Source organism: Geotrypetes seraphini, chromosome 5 (assembly GCF_902459505.1).
Source record: "Geotrypetes seraphini chromosome 5, aGeoSer1.1, whole genome shotgun sequence".
NCBI lineage: Eukaryota > Metazoa > Chordata > Amphibia > Gymnophiona > Dermophiidae > Geotrypetes > Geotrypetes seraphini.
Genome location: NC_047088.1, coordinates 54,925,347 through 54,946,934, shown reverse-complemented (window position 1 = coordinate 54,946,934; position 21,588 = coordinate 54,925,347). Strand labels below are relative to the sequence as shown.

Below are 21,588 nucleotides of genomic sequence, written 5' to 3'. Positions count from 1 at the left end.
TCCTTCACTCCTGCTGGTGATTCAGAATCTCTTCCAATCTCTCAAACACCCTTATCCCCCTAGTGCACCTTTTAATTCCAGATTGCCAACATTGAGTAGCAACACAGCAGCATTCACACATGTTGTCCACTCTGGGCCCCAAAGCCTTTTCTTTGACATATTTTCTTGTTTTCATATAGCAGGATTATGTCAGAGGGAAGGCTCTGGGGCTGACATAGGCAGTAAATGTGATTCACTGCTCACTGCTGATGACCTCCAAAAGAGTAGGTTTTAAAAGTTATATTGAGGGGGTGGGGCTTGAGAGATTGGAAGAGATGCCAGATCACCTGTGGAGCAGGGGAGGAAGAAGTGCCACAAGTCTTCAGCTGGCAGGGCTTGGGGATTTCTGCCATCCACAGCAAGGATGGATGAGCCTGTTCCCACCCATGGCTACAGCACTGACCTGATGTGCTGCCACTTTCCTCTTCTTCCACTTGAACTGATTAGACATGAAAGGGGAGAGGTAGGCAAGAGTAAAGGAAAAGGTTATAAGTCTGTCCTGTGGTGGTACTGGATGGGGGGGAGTGCTACAAGGAAGAACAACAGTAGAACCCCCTGCTGCTTTCTGATTCCTGTTCAAAATTCTGTAGTAATTTAGAAATACATACTGACCCAGAATTCCCTAAGGAGAAACAGCTTTCAGTGGAAGAAAGTTTCAAATTTTACTGTGACTTGATATATCGCCCTAGGAGAGCAACCTTTCAGAATGGTTCACAAACTAAAATAATCATATAGAAAAGATACATATTACATTATAAAATACATATTGATAATAGAAAGGAAAAAAGGAAAGATGAGGAGAGAGAAAAAGAAAAGAAAACTGAAATTTTGGAGACTGAAAAGTCCAAACTCTCATGCAATAAGGAAATACAATTTCTAATGTAACAAATGACTAGAGATGGCTTCAATATACTGGAGTCTGTGATATAAATAAAAATAAATGCATAGTTTATTTATTTGATAACCAATGCATCTTAAACTTTTACTATAAAAAAGAAAAGTTGGGAAGATATAAGCTCCACATACAAGACAGATTAAATCACCTGCTCTTTCTTCCCCCCTCTTGCTGTCCTGTATGTATGTGGCTATCTATTTGACTATCTGTTTTTATGTAGAAGAGTGGCCTAGTGGGTAAGGCCTGAAGTTACAGGCTGCTCCTTATGACCCTGGGCAAGTCACTTAACACTCTATTGCCCCAGATTTTGAGCCTATCAGGACAGATAGGGAAAAATACCTGAGTATCTGAATATAAACCATTTAGGATATAAGTGGTATATAAAATATTAAAAGTAAAATTTAAAAAATAAATGTAATCCTGATATGTGCACATAGACAGAGCAAAGACTTATGAGCACCTTGTGAGTTCCCTAAAAGAGGAAATACAGATACAACTTGATAATTCAACCAGTGTAATTAGCAAATTATCTGCTGTCCTTTGACTTTCTAGGTTTCCATTTTGACAGTACCACCAATTGAACTAGGACAGCCGACAGTTTCCATCATTGAGCTGTGTTCATCAACCATGACGTGCAAGAAAGATACATGTAAGCTGCACAGTTTTTCCCAATGCATGTATATTTTTGCAAAGATTGCTGTAAGTTTTACAAGTTCCTAGGCACTGTTTTCCTTTTGAAACAAAGCTTTGTGTTATTTTCTTTTCTTTTTCCGTTATGATGCAACTAATATATTCATGAGAATAATGCTGCTACTAGTTACCATAGATGAATTCTAGTTAGTAAAGTACAATTATATAGAAGACACATCCATATATGCTTGATTGTAGCTGGTCAGTAATAGTCAGGTACTCATGGCTATGAGAAAATGTATTTCAATTTTCCCTTTTTTCACTTTGCATTGGAGCTGAACTAGTAAGATAAATTGAGTTTTGTTTTTGTTCCTTGTTTTTTTTATTTTATTTGGAGGTGGAAGGGTTTGGTTGTTTTTGCCTGTGCTAGACATCATATTTTTCACTTATTTTATGGTTTGGAGGTGCCATTTTTAAGCATTTCTGGAGAAATATGTCGGCTTCCATTTTATCCAGGACATTTCTAAAAAGGCTGCAAAATCTGGTAATAAACATTTCTAGCTAGAGTATAATAAGTGAGCCACACTTTAGAATAACATCGTAACATAGTAAATGACGGCAGATAAAGAAGACCTGTGTGGTCCATCCAGTCTGCCCAACAGTCACATTCATTCTCAAGGCAACAAACCAGTAATTACTCATTTTAATTGCTGTTTCAGTATAAGATGTAACATCCCCCCCCTACAGATAGGTAAAACCTGTACTCAGCCAATCTGAACATGGTCTAAAATACTTATAATTGCTCTTTATCCTTTTTGCTGTATATGGGACTGAGATCGTGGCTACACTGCTCCATGGGTTGCCGTAACAACTAACTCCAGCACACCCCCCCCCCACACACACACACACCACACACACACAATCTGTCTTGCCATATATGGGACACAGACCCTAGAAGTCCATCTGGCATCATCTTCCTTCCACACTACTGGGCTTCTATTTAAACACCACTCCTGCGCATCATAAATTAAGATGTACCATGTTTCCCCGAAAATAAGACCTACCCTGAAAATAAGTCCTAGCATGATTTTTGGGGTAGGTCTTAATATAAGCCCTACCCCTGAAAATAAGCCCTAGTGGCTGGCAGCAGCGCTCCTCCCCTCCATCCCCCTCCCCCCCCCCACTGATGCTTCCATCTGTCCCTCCCATCTGAACCCCAACCGCGAGACTGAAATATCTGGTAACAAATGACAGTGTCGGCAGCTGATGCTTCAAGAGTTCTGCTGCACAAGGGAATGGGAGGAAGGGAGGGATAGAAGCTTCAAGGGTTCTGCTGCACAAGAGATGGGAGGGAGAGATAGAAGCTGCAAGGGTTCTGCTGCACAAGGAGAGGGATAGAAGCTGCAAGGGTTCTGCTGCACAGAGGGATGGATGGGATAGAAAGATACTGCACAAGGGGATGGGTGAGAGGGTAGGAAAGATGCTGCACATGTGGGAGAGAGAAAGGAAATAGGAAGAATTGGGGTGGAGGCGAGGAAGGGAGAGATGATCATTGTACATGAAAAAAAAAAAGCCCTATCCGAAAACAAGATCTAGTGCCTTTTTTTGGGCCCCAAATTAATATATGACAATGTCAATTTTTAGGGAAACACGGTAGTTTTTGATCTGTCGAGTTTTGTGATAAAACTATTCTCTTTCCGTTTAGGGATTCTTTGTGTTTATTCCATGCATTTTTGAACTGTATCACTGTTTTTGCCTCTACCACTTCCAGAGGGGAGGACATTCTAGGCATCCACAGCCCTGTCTGTGAAGAAATTTCCTGATATTACACCCCGCAACCTCATATTATGTCCTCTAGTTTTACTGCTTCTCCCTCTCAGAAATAGATTAATTTGTATCATATCTCCTCCATCCCTTCTTTCCTAGGTATTCTTTGCTAGGTATTCAAGCCTCTTCTCATATGTCTCTGGGCGCAATTCCAGAATCATTTTTGTTGTCCTCCTCTGGACCGCTTCAAGTCTTCTTATCCTTAGCAAGATACAGCCTCTAGAACTGATCACAGTATTCCAAGTGGCTCTTTTGAAGATCCATGAAGGCCACACTGGATGTAGTCCCTTGGACAAGAGTGTACATGTATTCTCTTCAATATACTTTACTCTCTCGCTGGGCACCCCACCGAGATGCCTTGTAGATGTGTCTGCCATGAATTTTGGAGGCCCACGCAAGTATGGACTGGTGGTTTCTCCCTCAATCGCTCTGCAAGGGCGTTCCACTCTACATTGCCTCCTGGGTTGTGGTAATGATGGATGCCAACCTTCAGGGCTGAGGAGCTCACTGCAATCATTGGCCTCTTCAGGACTGCTGGACTCCGACTCAGCCGTCTAGAGCTCCGGGCCATTTGTTTGGCCTTGAGGGATTTGCAGAAGACCCTGGAGGGACAGGTGGTCCGGGTTTTCTCCGACAATGCAATGGCAGTGGCCTATGCCAATCACCAGGGAGGGACCAAAAGCATTCCCGTGGCTCAGGAATCCCACCCTCTTTTCTTTTGGGTGGAACGTCATCTCCTGGCACTGATAGTAGCACATGTGGCCGGAGTGGACAATGTTCAAGCAGACTTCTTCAGCCAACAGACTCTGGATCCGGGTGAGTAGGTCCTGTCACTGGAGGTGTTCCTAACAATTGTGAGGTGCTGTGGCCAGCCCCACTTCGACCTCTTGGCCAAGGCAAGAAACAAGAAAGCACAGCACTTCTTCAGTTGCAGATCCGAGCCAGGAAGCGAGGGGCTCAATGCTCTGTTGCAACTGTGGCCTCCAAGAGTCCTTCTGAACATCTTTCCTCCTTGATCGGCTTTGTCCTTCGGAGGATTGCTTATCCTGGCCAAGTCATTCTGGTGGCTCCCGATTGGCCTCAGAGACTGTGGTATAGAGATCTGATGTGGCTGCGCATGGGATGCAGTTTGTGCCTGAGTGTCTATCTGGACCTTCTCTTTCAGGGTCTGGTGGCCATGGAGGATCCGGGTCACTTTGCTGTTACAGCATGGCTCTTGAGCGCACTGCCTTAGAATATAAAGGATATTCTGATCTTGTGGTTGATATGCTTCTCAGGTCTAGGAAGTCCACAGTGTCGGCCTACGCTAAGGTGTGGAAGGCATTCCAACATTGGTGTGCCCAACACCAGATGGATCCTTATTCAGCTCCGGTTTTGCGGATTCTCACTTTTCTTCAGGTTGGTTTGGATAAAGGCCTCATGTTTGTGTCTTTTTCGGGTCCAGGTGGCTAGACTGTCCTGTTTTAGATCCTGGGACAGTTGGTTCTCTTTGGCATCGCATCCTGATGTCGTTCATTTCTTGAAGGGGGCTTTTCGGGTCCAGCCGCCCTTTAAGAATCCTTTCCTGGCGCGGGACCTTAATTTGGTGCTGTCTGGCCTTGTCAAAGCTCCCTTTGAGTCTCGTCGGGATGCTTCCCTCTTGGATTTGAAGCTCAAGACTGTTTGTTTTTCTAGTCGCCATCACCTCTGCCCATAGGGTTTCTGAACTGCATTTTCTCTGTATTTTGGAGGTAGGGATTTCTTTGAGGTAGGGTTCCTTCCTTTTTGCCGAAGATTGTTTCGGTTTTCCATGTCCATGAGTAAGTGTGTTTGCCTGCTTTTCAGCTTTAAATTAAAGAGCTGCTGGAGGGATGTCCACTCCCTCCTACCACCAGGGCCCTCGTGAAACCCCCCACCTTTAAATGGAAGAACAGCAGGAGGGATACCCACTCCCTCATGCCGCTGGGCCCTCCCCCCGAATCCCCGACATCCCCCCCCCACTATCACACACATACACACAAAACCCCATACCTTTTTAATGAAAATCTGACAGGAGGGATGCCTATTCCCTCCTGCCAGCAGGCCTGCCTCTTCAAACTGGTGGGCCTTCCCCTTCCTAGTACATCCTGGGATGCACTCGGAGGGGCCTAAGACTTTGATTGGCCCAGGTGCATCCATTTTGAAGAGGTGGGCCTTGAGCATGCACAGAAGCTCAAAGCACTACACCAGTTCACAGAGGATTGCTGGCAGCTTGTTAAGCACAGGTAAGTGCGATGTTGATCGGGGGTGGGGGGGAGAGATCTTGGTGTATGACAGCAGCGTCAGTCATCTTGGGAATGGGTGCATATGATGGAGATGGAGGGCAGCAGTACACCGATTGTCAGAAAGGAGGGGAGAGGGGACAGCAGCGTGCCAGTCATTGGGGGTACTTAAATATAAACCAAGACTCCTATTTTTGGGACATTTATTGGTCCAGATACCAGGACACAGTTTGTTGGACAGCTGAATATTATTTTGACAGTATTTTCCTACTGATATCTGCTTTTTTAATAGCTTTTTCTTATATTAGTGATATACTGTATAGTGTCTGTCTTTCAGCAGTCACCTCTTTTTTTAATAGTTATATATATAATCATTCTGAATGTTTTCTATGACTAAATTTCAATAGCAATCTAAATTTCATAAGTCCTTCCTTGTATTTTTACTTCATTAGTTGTAAATGGGTTCTAACCTGACTGATTTCACCTTCAAACAATTATTTAAGATAAGTATACAAATGCATCTTGTCTTTGATCACATTGGATAAATGGCAGGTGCTTAATCGCTGCTGCCAGCTGAGTGGAACCAAACTCCTTCACTTGCCCTAAAAATTGAGGCTGTAATGATGAAATCATGGACTTAACTCATCGTTCTTCCTGCTGGGAGAATTACTTGAAAGACAAATGTTGGCAACCACTAATGCGGTTATAACCTGAGTAAATCAAACATAATCAAAATGTTGACTGATGAAACTTTGTGGCATATAGTCATCCTTTCAATTAAAGTAAATGATGAAAATTTGATGACTTCAAACTGTTTTGTTGAAAAGCAGATTAACCATTTCTAAAATTTAATTATTTGTTTAAAAAATATTTTTGATTTTTTTTTTTAAAGAATATAGAAGTCCTTTTAGTAAGGTGCGGTAGCCGTTTAGCGCACACTAAATGCTAGCGTATGCTAATGCGTCCATTATATCCTATGGACGCATTAGCGCACTCTAAATCAGCTACTGCACCTTAGTAAAAGGACTACATATTATACACCAAAGGCATGGTATGGTATGAAATAATTTCTTTGAAGAGCAGAGTTTTAATAGTTATATTAGTCCTGGAGAAAATATGGGATATGTTTACTAAAGGGCATTAAGCCCTAATGTGTATTTAGCGCCTGTGAAAATGCTTACCACAAAGCCCATTAAAGCATTTTGTGGTGGCTAACCTTTTTGCATACACTAAGCACAAGTTATATTTTTGAATTTATTTTTTGGAGGGGTATGTCAGGTGGAGAATGGGTGTGGCTGCACTATTCAACTAGTGCCTCAGTATTTGCGGGTGCTAACTGGTCAAGTTCATAATGCAGAAGCCATTATCGCCTCCTAAATTGGAGGTGGTATGTGTTCCCTTGTCATTTTTATCAGGTTACATGTGCAGATGGCGAGTTTCCATGCATGCTTTCCAATTAAATTTTTTGTGTGGCTCCCTGCCCTGGGTGTATCAAGTAAATTATATGGGCATTACAGTTATTAAGTTAATAATCAATGACATCAGAAATAAAACAGAGGGTAGAGCAGTTAAGAGTCAGAGAAATTTGAATGTAGTGGTGACAAAATTTGTCAACCCCCATAGGTTAGTCAGCATTTAAGCATAATTTACATACAAAACATGATCAAATCCACTTAGAGAGAAAGATAAAGCCATTGAATTAACCCAGATAAAGGGGATAAATGTTGATGATTTATTTGACAAAAAGATGTTACAATAAATATCCAGTAAAGCAAGGTTTTTCTTCCATAACAAAGAATACAGACGGTCCACTCGATGCGAAGAAAGCCTCATGTGCCTGGGAATATACACAGGTGTTAGGTTCTACAATGGTGACTCTAAATTTGATTCCATGGGCCCATGCCCATATGATCTTCTGCAGTCATCTCTTCTTTTTTGTTGGTCTCTTTAACTTGAGTCTTAAGAAACAACTTCCTTAACAAGGGAAGCCAAGAGCAGAGGATGACCAAAAGTGGGATTTTCAGTTTCAGCCAAAACCAGAGATGTGTGGCTGAAATTCACCGCACAGTTATGGCAAAAATTAAAGCCAAATCCTTGGGCCCCCAGGGCTCCATGACAAAAAATGGGCCTCTAGAACCCCCTGACAGAAAGCAGATGCCCAGCAGGTAGCCAGTTGCTTTTGACCACAAATACTGCCCACCCCACCCATTGGACCTCCTTGGACCAATGTTGGCTTCTTATTCAAAATGGCTGTCCCAGCAGCCATTTTGAATGCAGAACCAGCATGGGCAGGAGCCAAATTAGCAATCGCTAATGCCCTTACTAGATCACTAGGAGCTCCTTTTACTAAGCATTTTTAGCACATGCAGGAAATTACCACATGCTATGCTTCTAGAACTAACGCCAGCTCAATGCTGGCGTTAAGGTCTAGCGCGCGCGGCAATGTAGCGCATGCTATTCTGCGCTTTAAAGCCCTAGTGCACCTTAGTAAAAGGAGCCCTAGGTCTACTAAATTAAGTCCTGAGAGGTTTAAAGTATAGTGGGAAGGCGACACTTGTGGTAAGGGAGGACTAAGAGTGGTTGGTGCTTGTATTTGGGGAAGGGAAAGTTTTGGTTTCAGCTGAAAATACACGGCATTTTTTGCTGTAAACGGAGCATGACCGAATCCAGATTTTGGGCTAGTTTCAGTACTGAAACCAAAATTCTGTTGACCACTAGCCAAGAACATTATGGACTGGTGATTTTAAGCTCATAAAGGTCTAGAAGAGCATGGACCTGGAATTTTCTGACTGGTTAGTAATAATGGATACCAGCCTTCTTGTTTGGGAGCATATTTTCTCATTCAGGTAGCTCAGAGCCCATGGTAAATGACTAAGACATCCTGGTTGATCAATCAGCTAGAGATTCTAAACTTATAGAAGAAATTAATAAATTTCCAGAAGCTGGTAGAAGATACAGTCAAGTGGAAGAGGCATTGCTGGTGGCTCAGCCAGATGTAGGGTGCTTCCTCAAGGGCATGGCTCATGTTTAAATTCAGATCCATTACTTTTTTTTTTTTTTACATTCTTGTCAATCCATTTTTATTCTTGAATCCATTTTTTATAATACCTTTTGTTTTAATTATAATAATCTACCAGTGACTTGATACCTAACAAATACAGTAAACCCTCAGTTATCCAGCACCCATGGCGATTGGTAGATGCTAGATTACTGTAGTTTCTGATTGCTTGAGAGTTACTGTAAAAATAGTTTTGTCTCCCTTCCCGCCTCACTCGCTTCCTCTTTCTATCATCTCCCTACCCCCACTCGTAGGTTCAGAATCTGCTCCTCCCTTCCCACCCTCCTTTTTGGTTGGTCACTTTCTATCTCTCCCCCTCACCCCAGTTCTCCTCCCACTTATGAGTCCAGCATCCATCCATCTTCACTCCCCTGCACCCTGCTTGACCCCCCCCCCCCACACACACACACACATTTCTGGTCCACCTACCTCCATATGGGTCTGGCCTCATGGACCCCCTCACTTACCATAGTGGCAACACTATAAACAGGCTGCTTGCAGCCAGCTCTGATAGGGCCGTTCTTCTGCCATGTTGGAAGTGACATGTCAGAAGAAAGGCCCTGCTGGGGCTGTCCGCGAGCAGCCTGTTTTTAGCACTGACTAGCTGCCACTGCTGCTTCAGGTAAGGGAGGAAGGGACGAAGGGAAGGTTCGCAGCTCAGGACCGCTGTCGCTGCTGCTGCTTCGGGACTGAAGATGTGTGCAGGCAGATAGAAAAACTAAAAACTGACAAATCCCCAGGTCCGGACGGAATACATCCAAGGGTTCTGAAGGACTTAAAGGAAGAGATAGCGGAACTACTGCAGCAAATTTGTAACCTATCCCTGAAAACAGGTGTGATCCCAGAAGATTGGAAGATAGCCAACGTTAAGTCCATCTTTAAAAAGAGATCAAGAGGTGACCCGGGAAACTACAGACCAGTGAGTCTGACCTCGGTTCCGGGGAAAATGGCGGAAGCACTGATAAAAGAAAACATCGATGAACATTTTGAAAGAAACGAACTTCTGATAACCAGCCAACATGGTTTCTGCAAAGGGAGATCTTGCCTAACTAACTTATTGCAGTTCTTTGAAGGAATTAACAAATGGATGGACAGAGGAGACCCCATAGACATCATATACCTAGATTTCCAAAAAGCCTTTGACAAGGTGCCTCATGAACGTCTACTCCGGAAACTGAAGAACAATGGGGTGGAAGGAGACGTACATAGATGGATCAGGAACTGGTTGGCGGGTAGGAAACAGAGGGTAGGAGTGAAGGGCCACTACTTGGACTGGAGGAGGTTCACGAGTGGTGTTCCACAGGGCTTGGTGTTCGGGCCGCTGCTATTTAATATATTCATAAATGATCTAGAAATAGGGACGAAGTGTGAGATAATAAAATTTGCGGATGACACCAAACTATTTAATGGAGCTCGGACTAAAGAGTACTGCGAAGAATTGCAAATGTACTTGAACAAACTAGGTGAATGGGCGACGAGATGGCAGATGAAGTTCAATGTTAAGAAATGTAAAGTATTACAGGTGGGAAGCAGAAACCCGAGGTACAACTATACGATGGGAGGGATGTTATTGAATGAGAGTACCCAAGAAAGGGACTTGGGGGTAATGGTGGACATGACAATGAAGCCGACGACACAGTGCTCAGCGGCCGTTAAGAGAGCGAATAGAATGCTAGGTACTATCAAGAAGGGTAATACAACCAGAACGAAAGAAGTTATCCTGCCGTTGTATTGGGCGATGGTGCATCCTCATCTGGAGTACTGCGTCCAATATTGGTCGCCGTACCTTAAGAAGGATATGGCGTTACTCGAGAGGGTTCAGAGGAGAGTGATATGTCTGATAAAAGGTGTGGAAAACCTTTCATAGGCTGAGAGATTGGAGAAACTGGGTCTCTTTTCCCTGAAGAAGAGGAGACTTAGAGGGGATATGATAGAGACTTACAAGATCATGAACAAAAGGGCATTCGGAAAAGTTGAAAGAGGACAGATTCAAAATGAATGCTAGGAAGTTCTTTACCCAACGTGTGGTGGACATCTGGAATGCGCTTCCAGAGGACATAATAGGGCAGAGTACGGTACTGGGGTTTAAGAAAGGATTGGACAATTTCCTGCTGGAAAAGTGGATAGAGGGGTATAGATAGAGGATTACTGCACAGGTCCTGGATCTGTTGGGCCGCCGCGTGAGCGGACTGCTGGGCACGATAGACCTCAGGTCTGACCCAGCGGAGGCATTGCTTATGTTCTTATGATAGGGGGTTTGTGGCTCAGGACCACTGCTGCTGCTTCGGGGCTGGAGGGAGGGGGGTTTCGCGACTCAGGACCACTACTGCTGCTTTGGGGCTGTAGGGAGTGAAGGGTGGGGGGCGGTTCGCAGCTCAGGACCACTGCTGCTGCTGTTTCGGGGGCTGGAGGGAGGAAGATTTATTTTTTTTTGCCAGCAATTGTTTTTGCTGGTAGAGTGAGAGTGCCAGTTGCTTGAGTACTAGTTAATTGGGATTCTACCGTATTCATTATTTAATAGGAATTTAAAAATTTTTTGTAATCATATATACAGAAACTTTTCAATTATACTGTGCTGTCATGAGTTACCTGATCCATCTTTCCTTTTTGTTTCAATTTTCTGTCTTTTAACCTTATTCTACTTCCCCTCCTTTCCCACACATAATTACCTGTTTCTTGCCTACCTTTCTACCTTATTCTCTGTACTTTAGGCCCCCATTTTTCTCCTTACTCTTTCTGCCTTTCTCTTTCCCTATTACAATTTATATCATTAAACATGTTTTATTTTATATTTACAATATGCAGAACCATCCATTTTTTACCTGTATTAAATACTTAATTCATGTCTCAAGGCAATATCTATTATTTATAATACCACTATCTACAAATGTTTTACTCTTTTAATTCACATCAATTTGTGTATGACAGTTCTTATCTCTCACTGGATATCCATAATTATCTTACTCTGAATTACCTTTGTCTATACCAACAGATTTGGTTCACCTGACATGTGTGTCTACCAGAACTGCCAAGGAAGATTTAGAACCTGTGGTACAGAAACTATTCATTCCGTATGCTGAAACAGGTTTAGGTGAGCCAAATGTGGTGTGATCCAGAAAAAAATATTTTTGATACAAAAATGATGCAAAAGGCTGCTGAGGCTGCATGGATAAATTTTAAGACTTTTTATATCTAAGTTAGCATAAAGTGATGTTAAAAGCAGCTGCTCTGCTTCCAATAGTGTGTTCTGCAGCCATGACTCAAAAAGAAAAGGTAGGCTGCCTCCCCCACCCCCCAAATCCAAGACCTGACCAATGATCTTCTGATTTAAGATACCCCCCACCCATCCCAAGCAATAATCCCCACTGATCCAAGATTCCACATTTCCTCCCAAGACCTATTCAGGGGTATCTCTAGTGGCCTAGTTCAGTGGCTCTTAAACCTGTCCTGGGGAACCCCCAACTAGTCAGGTTTTCAAGATATCCCTAATAGATATGCATAAAGCTTGAGCTTGGGGTTTTTTCCAGTTAGTTAAATAGCTGCCTATTGGATAACTCAAATTCTTAAAACAAGTATTATCTGAATCAATTCAATTTTAATCTTATCTCCCACAGTTCATTTCATTACAGTACTTTTATAATTTACCAATAGTTAATTTATTAATATCAGAATAATTTAGTCCAGGGGTGTCAAACCTTTTGGCTTCCCTGGGCTGCATTGATTGAAAAAAAATGTTTCTGGGGCCGCACAAATGCGCAAACGCTGCAGCAAGATAGAGGAGGGAGCCGGCAAGACGGTAAACACCCGGGGGCAGCAGAGGAAAACACTTCATCACCCTCGACCAGTGCCGCACAAAATACTTCACGGGGCCACATGTGGCCCTTGGGCCACAGGTTGGACACTCCTGATTTTGTTAGTAAACCTAATCCCAATCACTCATACTCACTTCACAACTTTCACACACATACTACAGTCATTGTGATGACTTTTATCTAAAACTGGATCTTGATTAGTTCATGAGTTCATCAGTCCATGATCATCTAATCAGAGAGGTTTCAAATTGAGAGTTGCACAACAGTCTAGCACATGAAAATCACAATTTCTTAAACACAATCGGATGGCCTCTCTGTCTTCATGATGGTCCTGTTCTTCAATTCATAAAGCATTCAGCTCAACACAAGACCTGGCCAGGTGGCGAACCACAGTTTTGTGTTGAGCTGCTGAATGCTTTATGAATTGAAGAACAGGACCATCATGAGGACAGAGAGGTCTGCCAATTGTATTTAAGAAACTGTGATTTTCATGTGCTAGACTGTTGTGCAACTCTCAGTTTGAAACCTCTCTGATTAGATGATCATGGACTGATGAACTCATGAACTAATCAAGATCCAGTTTTAGATAAAAGTCATCACAATGACTGTAGTATGTGTGTGAAAGTTGGGAAGTGAGTGTAAGTGTGAGTGATGGGGATTAGGTTTACTGACTAAATTATTCTGATATTTATTAATAAATTAAGTATTGGTAAGTTGTAAAAATACTGTAATGAAATGAACTGTAGGAGATAAGATTAAAATTGAATTGATTCAGATAATACTTGTTTGTATTAAATATTTAATAGCTGGTTTTAAGAATTTGAGTTATCTAATAGATATGCATGAGGCAGATTTCCATGCCTGTCACTTCTTTTATATGCAAATATTTTATTTATTTATATAGTTATTCATTCAATTTTCTATACCGTTCTCCCAAGGGAGCTCAGAATGGTTTACATGAATTTATTCAGGCACTCAAGCATTTTTCCCTGTCTGTCCCAGTGGGCTCACAATCTATCTAATATACCTGGGGCAATAGGGGATTAAGTGACTTGCCCAGGGCCACAAGGAGCTGTGTGGGTTTGAACCCACAACCCCAGGGTGCTAAGGCTGTAGCTTTAACCACTGTGCATATTCATTAGGGATATCTTAAAAACCCAACTGGCTGGGGGTCCCCCAGGACAGGTTTAAGAACCACTGATCTAGTTGATGGGACAGGAGCATTCACCCTATCCTTCTGTTCCATTGCTGCCCAGGGTCAAAATGGTGGCCAAGACACTTAAGGCTCCTTTTACGAAGCCACGCTAGTGGTTTTAGCGCACGCTAGCCTAAAATCTACCGCCTGCTCAAAAGGAGGCGGTAGCGGCTAGCGCACGCGGAAATTTAGTGCGGCTTTGTAAAAGGAGCCCTTAATGGTTCTACAGCTAGGGGTTAATCTGCCAGGCTTACATCTTTTGGTAGATTGACCTAGCAGTAATACTGCAAGATACCCACTAGGGGTCAGAGCTGCTACTTTGAATCCAGGTGGCAAAGCGGCTGGAACAGAGGGGAATCACTCCTGTCCCATCCACTAGACTCCTGTAGTCCCCCAGATAAGTCTAAGGAGTTGGAGGGAGAGTCAGGTTTGGATTCTTGTGGGAGGGAGCTTGAATTAGGAGAGCTTATTTCTCTGGTAGATTCTCTGGTAGCTTATTTCTCTTGTTTGGGGTCTAGGCTTGGATTGGGGGAGAGGCACTTGTATAGAGCTGGAGTAGAATGCCTCGACAGATAGCACAGATGCCTTCATTTATCCGAAGATAAGCAGGCAGCATATTCTCACACGAGGGTGATGTCATCCACAGAGCCCAATATGGACAGTGCAGAAGTGCTACAGAATAAGGCATCTTGGTTTGTGGGAAAACATGACTGAATAACAATTCAGTCTCCTTCAAGCCTGGTTGAGAGACTGATTTCGGAAATAATGCTGTATCTGTGATATACCATGTAAAACAGTGTCTCTCAAACGTTCTCGAGCCAGGGCACACTAAAGGTAGTGGCCACGGCTTGAGACACCCAGAAGTGTGCAGACATTGCCGTGATGACATCACGCATATGCGTGACATCATCACATTGACGTCCGCGCATGTGCAGAGGCCCTCCAGATGGACCCTAAGACGCCAGTAGGGGGTGCCAGCAGGGAAGAGGGCCGGAGAGAAGGAGAAGCACTGGCACCAGCTGATTGCCTACAGCAGTGTTTCTCAACTACTTCAAGCTATGTAACCCCTAAGTCTAACAAATATCAACTGAGTACCCCAACCACAGACCTCCTTAGGCCCACCCAAGCTCTGCCCCCGATCACATCCCCTTTACTAATTGTAATGCAATTTTTTCCATTCATTTTTCATATACGCACAATATACACAGCAGATATAAATTCTCAAAACTGACACATTTCAATCACTATATTGAAAATAAAATCATTTTACCTACCGGCGATCCTCTGCAGGCTGCTGTAATTAGCTTTAAAGGTAAGACCGGGAGGCCAGGAGGATGATAGAGAGAAAGGGGAAACATGCAGGCTTTCGGCAAATCGGGCAGCGCTGGCGCTGTACCGCGTAGGAAAGTCAGCTGGCAGGCACCTCTTCCTCCTCAGTGTGCCGCAGCACACTTGGAATCTCAGGAGGCACACAGTTTGAGATGCACTGATGTAAAACAAAGCATCCATTGGCTGAACACCAGGAGGTACTGCTGTAAAAGTGCACATTCCTTTCTGTTCACCCTCTCCAAGGTAGGGAAAATGAGAGGGCACTCTCTAAAATTGAAAGGGGATAGATTCCATACGAATGTAAGGAAGTTCTTCTTCACTCAGAGAGTGGTAGAAAACTGGAATGCTCTTCCGGAGTCTGTCGTAGAGGAAAACACCCTCCAGGGATTCAAGACAAAGTTAGACAAGTTCCTTCTGAACCAGAACGTACACAGGTAGGGCAAGTCTCAGGGCACTGGTCTTTGACCAAGGGCCGCCGTGTGAGCGGGCTGCTGGGCACGATGGACCACTGGTCTGACCCAACAGCAGCAATTGTTTTGTTCTAAGGAAATATTGCCAGGGTTATATTGCTGAAAAGATCAATGAAATCATGATATTACCATGTTCTGTTTTGCATTATGTGACCTATTTATGTTTTGAATGAGACTCGCTGAATCTCCTTTGGGGACCATAATTGTTCTTTAGTAAAATAATATTTTTCTTACCACTACAGTGCTTGATATAATCCTTCAAATATCAATTTGCTTGTCTTTTTTCCTAACTTTCCCTGCTCTTAATGTTATTTATAAGGTTCCTTTCTGTACATATGTTTTGTTTCTTATTATTTGATATTATGGAGAGTTTCAATATGTACATTTCTTTCTGCAAGCAGTTGTCACTCTCAGTTTTCCAGATCGCTAACCATTCAGATGTTTCTTCCGCTAATGTTATAGGTATAGAGTGGTACTTGCACTGGCTTCTAACAGAAGACAGCAATACACTGATTTAATGTGAATCAACATGCTCAATCAGAGAAAGCATAGTTTATGATCAAACTATTTTGTGACTAGACCTTTCTGCTTTATTTGTTGCAAAAGTCATTATTTTGTCCAGTAAATAAATCCATGTATGCATCCAAACCATTCTGTGGTAAGAGCCAGTATTGTACTTGTTCACACCTGCATGTCTGCTATGATTACCTGAACTGTAGATGTTTAAATTGAAACCTGAGGTTTATTGTCTTAATGAATTTTGAGCCTTCAAACATATGAATATATATGAACATGAGTAAACTGGGAGAAAACCTGTCAAAAAATGCAGTTCTTAGAGAAGATGTCTTAATATTAACAATGTCAAATCAAGCAATATCAGAACACAACTTGCTCAACTAGATAATATTATATAGCAAACTGAGACAAGTGAAATGAAACTAGTTACTCTGATATCACTTATAAGTGGGATAATGAACTTCAAACACTAGTAACTTTCTGGTGTTTTTACTGGGGTATGAATATCATCACTAATTCACATAAGTCCCACTGCAGACTGTTATACTTAATTTTAATTCAGCTCCACTTTGACTGCAATAAAACTATGGTACTTAGCTTTCACCCAACGGGAGTTCTGCTGTTTCACTATTTCTTGCTTCATCAGGGGCTTGAAATTTTCACAGTCTTTTCTCTTTCCACAGCCTCAATTGTATAAACCTTAAAGATATCAAAAAAGGTTCTTAAAACCTACGCATTTCTTTTACAATTATATTATACTCTTTTATTTATAAACTACTCTAAAAAAAATTTATTCATACCTTTAAGATCATCTAACATCTGACTGCTATAATTTTTAAGCTTTTGTTGTTTTCAGTTTGCAATTGCTTTTGCTACTCTAAAAAATGGCGGTGTGGTGGCTTTTTTCAAATGAATGCCGTCATTGCAGCCAATCAGCTAGCAACAGGTCACTCCTTATTCCAACTTAATTTACATAGGACTTCTAACAATGACATAAATATTTTTATAAAATAATGAAAAAGCAGAAAACATTTCCAAAACATAAGAACATAAGAATAGCCTTACTGGGTCAGACCAATGGTTCATCAAGCCCAGTAGCCTGTTCTCATGGTGGCCAATGCAGGTCTCTAGTACTTGGCCAAAACCCAAGGAGTAGCAACATTCCACGCTACTGATCCAGGACAAGCAATGGTCTCCCCCATGTCTTTCTCAATAACAGACTATGGACTTTTCCTCCAGGAAATTGTCCAAACCTTTCATAAAATCAGCTACGCTATCCTCTCTTACCACAACCTCTGGCAATGCGTTCCAGAGCTTAACTATTCTCTGAGTGAAAAAATATTTCCTCCTATTGGTTTTAAAAGTATTTCCTGTTAACTTCATTGAGTGTCCCCTAGTCTTTGTCATTTTTGACAGAGTGAAAAATCGATAAGGAGACCAAAATTGAACGCAATACTCCAGCTGAGGTCGAACCATGAAGCGATACAGGTTCATTATAACGTTTTTAGTCTTGTTAACCATCCTTTTTTTAATAATTCCTAACATCCTGTTTGCCTTTTTGACCGCTGCCACACATTGGGCAGAAGGTTTCATCGTATTGTCTACAATGACACCCAGATCCTTTTCTTGGGTGCTAACCCCCAAGATGGACCCTAGCATCTGGTAACCTGGTGATTTGGGTTATTCTTCCCAATGTGCATCACTTTGCATTTGCCCACATTAAATTTCATCTGCCACTTGGACACCCAGTCTGCCTTCAGTTTTTCATAATCCGCATGAGTTTTAACAACTTTAAAAAGTTTAGTGTCATCTGCAAATTTAATCACCTCACCCATCGTTCCAATTTTCAGATCATTTATAAATAAGTTAAATAGCACCAGTCCCAGTACAGATCACTGCAGCACTCCACTGTTTATTCTCATCCATTGAGAAAAATGACCATTTAACCCTACCCTCTGTTTTCTATCCGATAACCAATTCCTAATCCACAACTGAACTTTGCCACCTAACCCATGACTCTTTAATTTTCTCAGGAGCCTCTCATGAGGAACTTTATCAAAAGCTTTCTGAAAATCTAGGTACACTACATCAACCAGCTCACCTTTATCCACATGTTTATTCACACCTTCAAAGAAGTCAAGCAAATTTGTGAGGCAAGATCTCCCTCGACTGAAACCATGCTGACTCTAGTAGAAGGGAATTAATTTGTCAAACTATTAAAAGGACACAAGTGATAATCTGTTCAGAATTCTGCTGTACACCTTGTTTGCTGACAGTGTCATTATGCTCACGTTACCCCTCTCTTTAAGTCACTTCACTGGCTCCCTGTCCATTTCCGCATACGGTTCAAACTCCTCTTATTGATCTGCAAGTGTATTCATTCTGTAGCTCCTCAGTATCTCTCCTCATATACCCCTCACCAGGGCCTCCGTTGGGTAAGTCTCTCTTGTCTGTACTCTTTTCCTCGTCTGCCAACTCCCATCTCCGTCTGTTCTGCCTTGCTGTGCCATATGCCTGGAACAACCTACCTGACTCAATATTTTGGGCTCCATCTCTAGCAGTATACAAATCCACACTAAAAGCCCACTTTTTTGAAGCTGTGTTTAAGTCCTAATCCAACCCACTTGTAAAGCACCCATTTCTGTTTGTCATTCCCTCTATAGTCCACTACCCTATCTGCCTCTTCATTTCCTGTGTAATTCCTTATCTGAGCAGTGCATATAGAGTTACTCTTTTTGTCCTGTTTGTCTGTCATAATGTTCTTATGCTCTAGCTCTTTCGAGCAGTGACTATTTCTTACATGTTTAATGTACAGTGTTGCGTGCATCTGGTAGTGCTATTTATTTATTTATTTTTAAAATTTATATACCGTTTTATTCCAAAATGGTTTACAAATACAGTGGTACCTCGGTTTACGAGTGCACCAGTTTGCGAGTGTTTTGCAAGACGAGCAAAACATTCGCAAACTTGGTGCCTCGTAAACCGAGCTTGCCTCGCTATACGAGCGCCCCCCCCCTGCGATCCGACATCCCCCCCCCCGCTCTCGTTGCCCCCCCTCCACCGCAATCCTACTTTCCCCCCCGAGCAGTCAATGTCACTCTTTACCCAACTTGGCACCAGTGCCGGTGCCCGAAGATCCTCCCTCTTCTGGCGCGGCCTGGGCTGGGTGGTGCGTCGGAGATCCTCCTTCTTCTGGTCTGGGCTGGGCTGGACTGGTTTTGAGCATTTGCGCATGCTCAAAGCCTTCTGGTCTCGCTCTTTCCGAGATTGAGAGCAAGACCAGAAGGCTTTGAGCATGCGCAAATGCTCAAAGCCAGTCCAGCCCAGCCCAGCCCAGAAGAAGGAGGATCTCCGATGCACCGCCCAGCCGCGCCAGAAGAGGGAGGATCTTCGGGCACCGGCACTGGTGCCAAGTCGGGTAAAGGGTGTCATTGACTGCTCGGGAGGGGGGAAAGTAGGATCGCGGTGGAGGGGGCAACGCGAGCGGGGGGGGAGATGCCGGTTCGCAGGGGGGGAAGCTGGATTGCGGATTCCTCAAGAGGGGGGGAGAATGGAGCAGCGCCGGTAGCCTCGTGGAGGGGGGGGAGGAGGTGGAACCAATCAAAGCAGTTTCCCTTACTTCCTATGGGGAAACTTGCTTTGATATACGAGCAATTTGGTTTACAAGCATGCTTCTGGAACGAATTATGCTCGTAAACCAAGGTTCCACTGTAGTTACATACATAAAATATTATAAAATTCAGAACAAGGTTAGAACAAAATAAACAGATTCAATCTTTACATAAAATCAATTTCTCAAAGAAATGCATTTACAAATAATTGTGTTTTCAGCATTTTCCTAAATGAGCTCTTATCTCTACATTTTCGGATTTGACCAACCAGGCGATTCCACAACTTAACCCCTGCACATGTAAAAGTCATGGCATCCGTTTCCACATATTTAGGGTTAGCCATTGTTTTCATCAATGCTGAACTTTCAGAGCGCAATGATCTTAATGGTTGATACTCAGACAGCAAACCTTTAAAAAAATTCAGGGATCATACCATATAAAAATTGGTGACATATCATAATTGCTTTGTATTGAATTCTGAATGCAACTGGCAGCCAATGCAATTGTCAGAGATATGGAGTAATATACTCATATCTTGATGATCCCGTTATCAATCTAGCCGCAGCATTTTGTACCACCTGTAAAGCCCTGCACCTGCTCTTAGTTATTCCCAGGTACAGGACATTGCAGTAGTCCAAGTGCGACAACAGCACAAAAGTCAGATGGTAACAACATTGATTTTAAATGATACAATAAATGTATCTGTGCAAAATAATAAATAGTTATAGTAGTAGTAATTAAGGTAACCCAGGTAAACACTGAAGTCTCAGTACAGGTACAAGATCCCTTATCTGAAAATTAACATTTGAGACTTCATTTATCTTTAAAGGCATTGTTCCAGTCCCATAGTTTGGAACATGTTTATGTTTGAAGTGCTTGAAGTGTTTAAGGAACATAAGAATAAACCAATGGTCCATCAAGCATGTACTTACGATGGCCAATCCAGGTCCCTAGTACCTGGACAAAACCCAAGGAGTAGCTACATTCCATTCTACCAATCCAGGGCAAGTAGTGGCTTCCCCCATGTCTTTCTCAATAACAATCCATGGACTTTTCCTCCAGGAACTTGTCCAAACCTTTCATAAAACCAGCTACGATATCTGCTCTTTCCACATCCTCTGGCAACGCATTCCAGAGCTTAACTATTCTCTGAGTGAAAAAAACTTTCCTCCTATTGGTTTTAAAAGTATTTCTGTGTAACTTCATTGAGTGTCCCCTAGTCTTTGTAATTTTTGACAGAGTGAAAAATCGATACACTTGTTTGCCTTATTTTGAAATAAAAAAAAGGTCTGGTTGTGGTCTTATGGTCTGCCTTTTTTTTCTGACTTTACATTACCATTCCAAAATCTGAAATATCCCTGGTCCCAAGGATTTCAAATAAAGGATCTTGTACCTGTATTTGTTACTAAGCGGTCCTTTTACTAAAAATGTGCAGTTACTCATCAATATGATGTAGCAACCAATAGAGGCATTCCCAGCATGCGTCTTTATAAGATCCTCTGTTAAAAGTTCCATTCGTGAGTAGTACTTTGTTTTGTTTTAGAGTATAAATAATTAGCACCTCCTATTTAAGAGGCAGTAAGTGGTTCTATGTTCCCTGCACATGGTATTTGAAGCGTACAATTCACAGAACAATTTCCATGCCCATTCTTAGTACACACCCCTTCATAAAATATACTTAATGCATGGTTTGCTGCTGCCTAACTGCAAAAATACCACAAAGCCTCCTAATGTTGTTCTGCACTCAGCAAAACAGTTAACAAGTACATTGGGCATATAAGTTGCTTCAGCATTAGTGTTCTGGGACAGAATAATGCTCTAGCAAAGTAGTTCATGCTTTTAAAGGAGAATTTTGACATGGTTAATAAGTAATATAGGTTAGTTAGCACTTCAAGCCCTCAGAAATGGATCACTGAATTCACTAAAGTCAAGACCTTAAATTTTTTGTGGCAGCTGAGGAATAGGT

At 42.4% G+C, this 21,588-nt stretch overlaps 1 protein-coding gene across 3 annotated transcripts in view; it reads left to right on the top strand.

Annotated features, from left to right (window-relative positions):
* Nucleotides 1-21,588, top strand: part of CHM (CHM Rab escort protein) — a 211,572-nt gene that overhangs the window by 163,407 nt on the left and 26,577 nt on the right. For all 3 annotated transcript variants that reach the window (XR_004539584.1, XM_033945876.1, XM_033945875.1), the window contains exons 12-13: nucleotides 1,487-1,583; nucleotides 11,682-11,780. Coding sequence is in view for 2 of the 3 variants with exons in the window: in XM_033945876.1 (XP_033801767.1) it covers nucleotides 1,487-1,583; nucleotides 11,682-11,780 (196 nt within the window). In the remaining variant the exon portion in view is untranslated. The remainder of the gene's footprint in view (nucleotides 1-1,486; nucleotides 1,584-11,681; nucleotides 11,781-21,588) is intronic.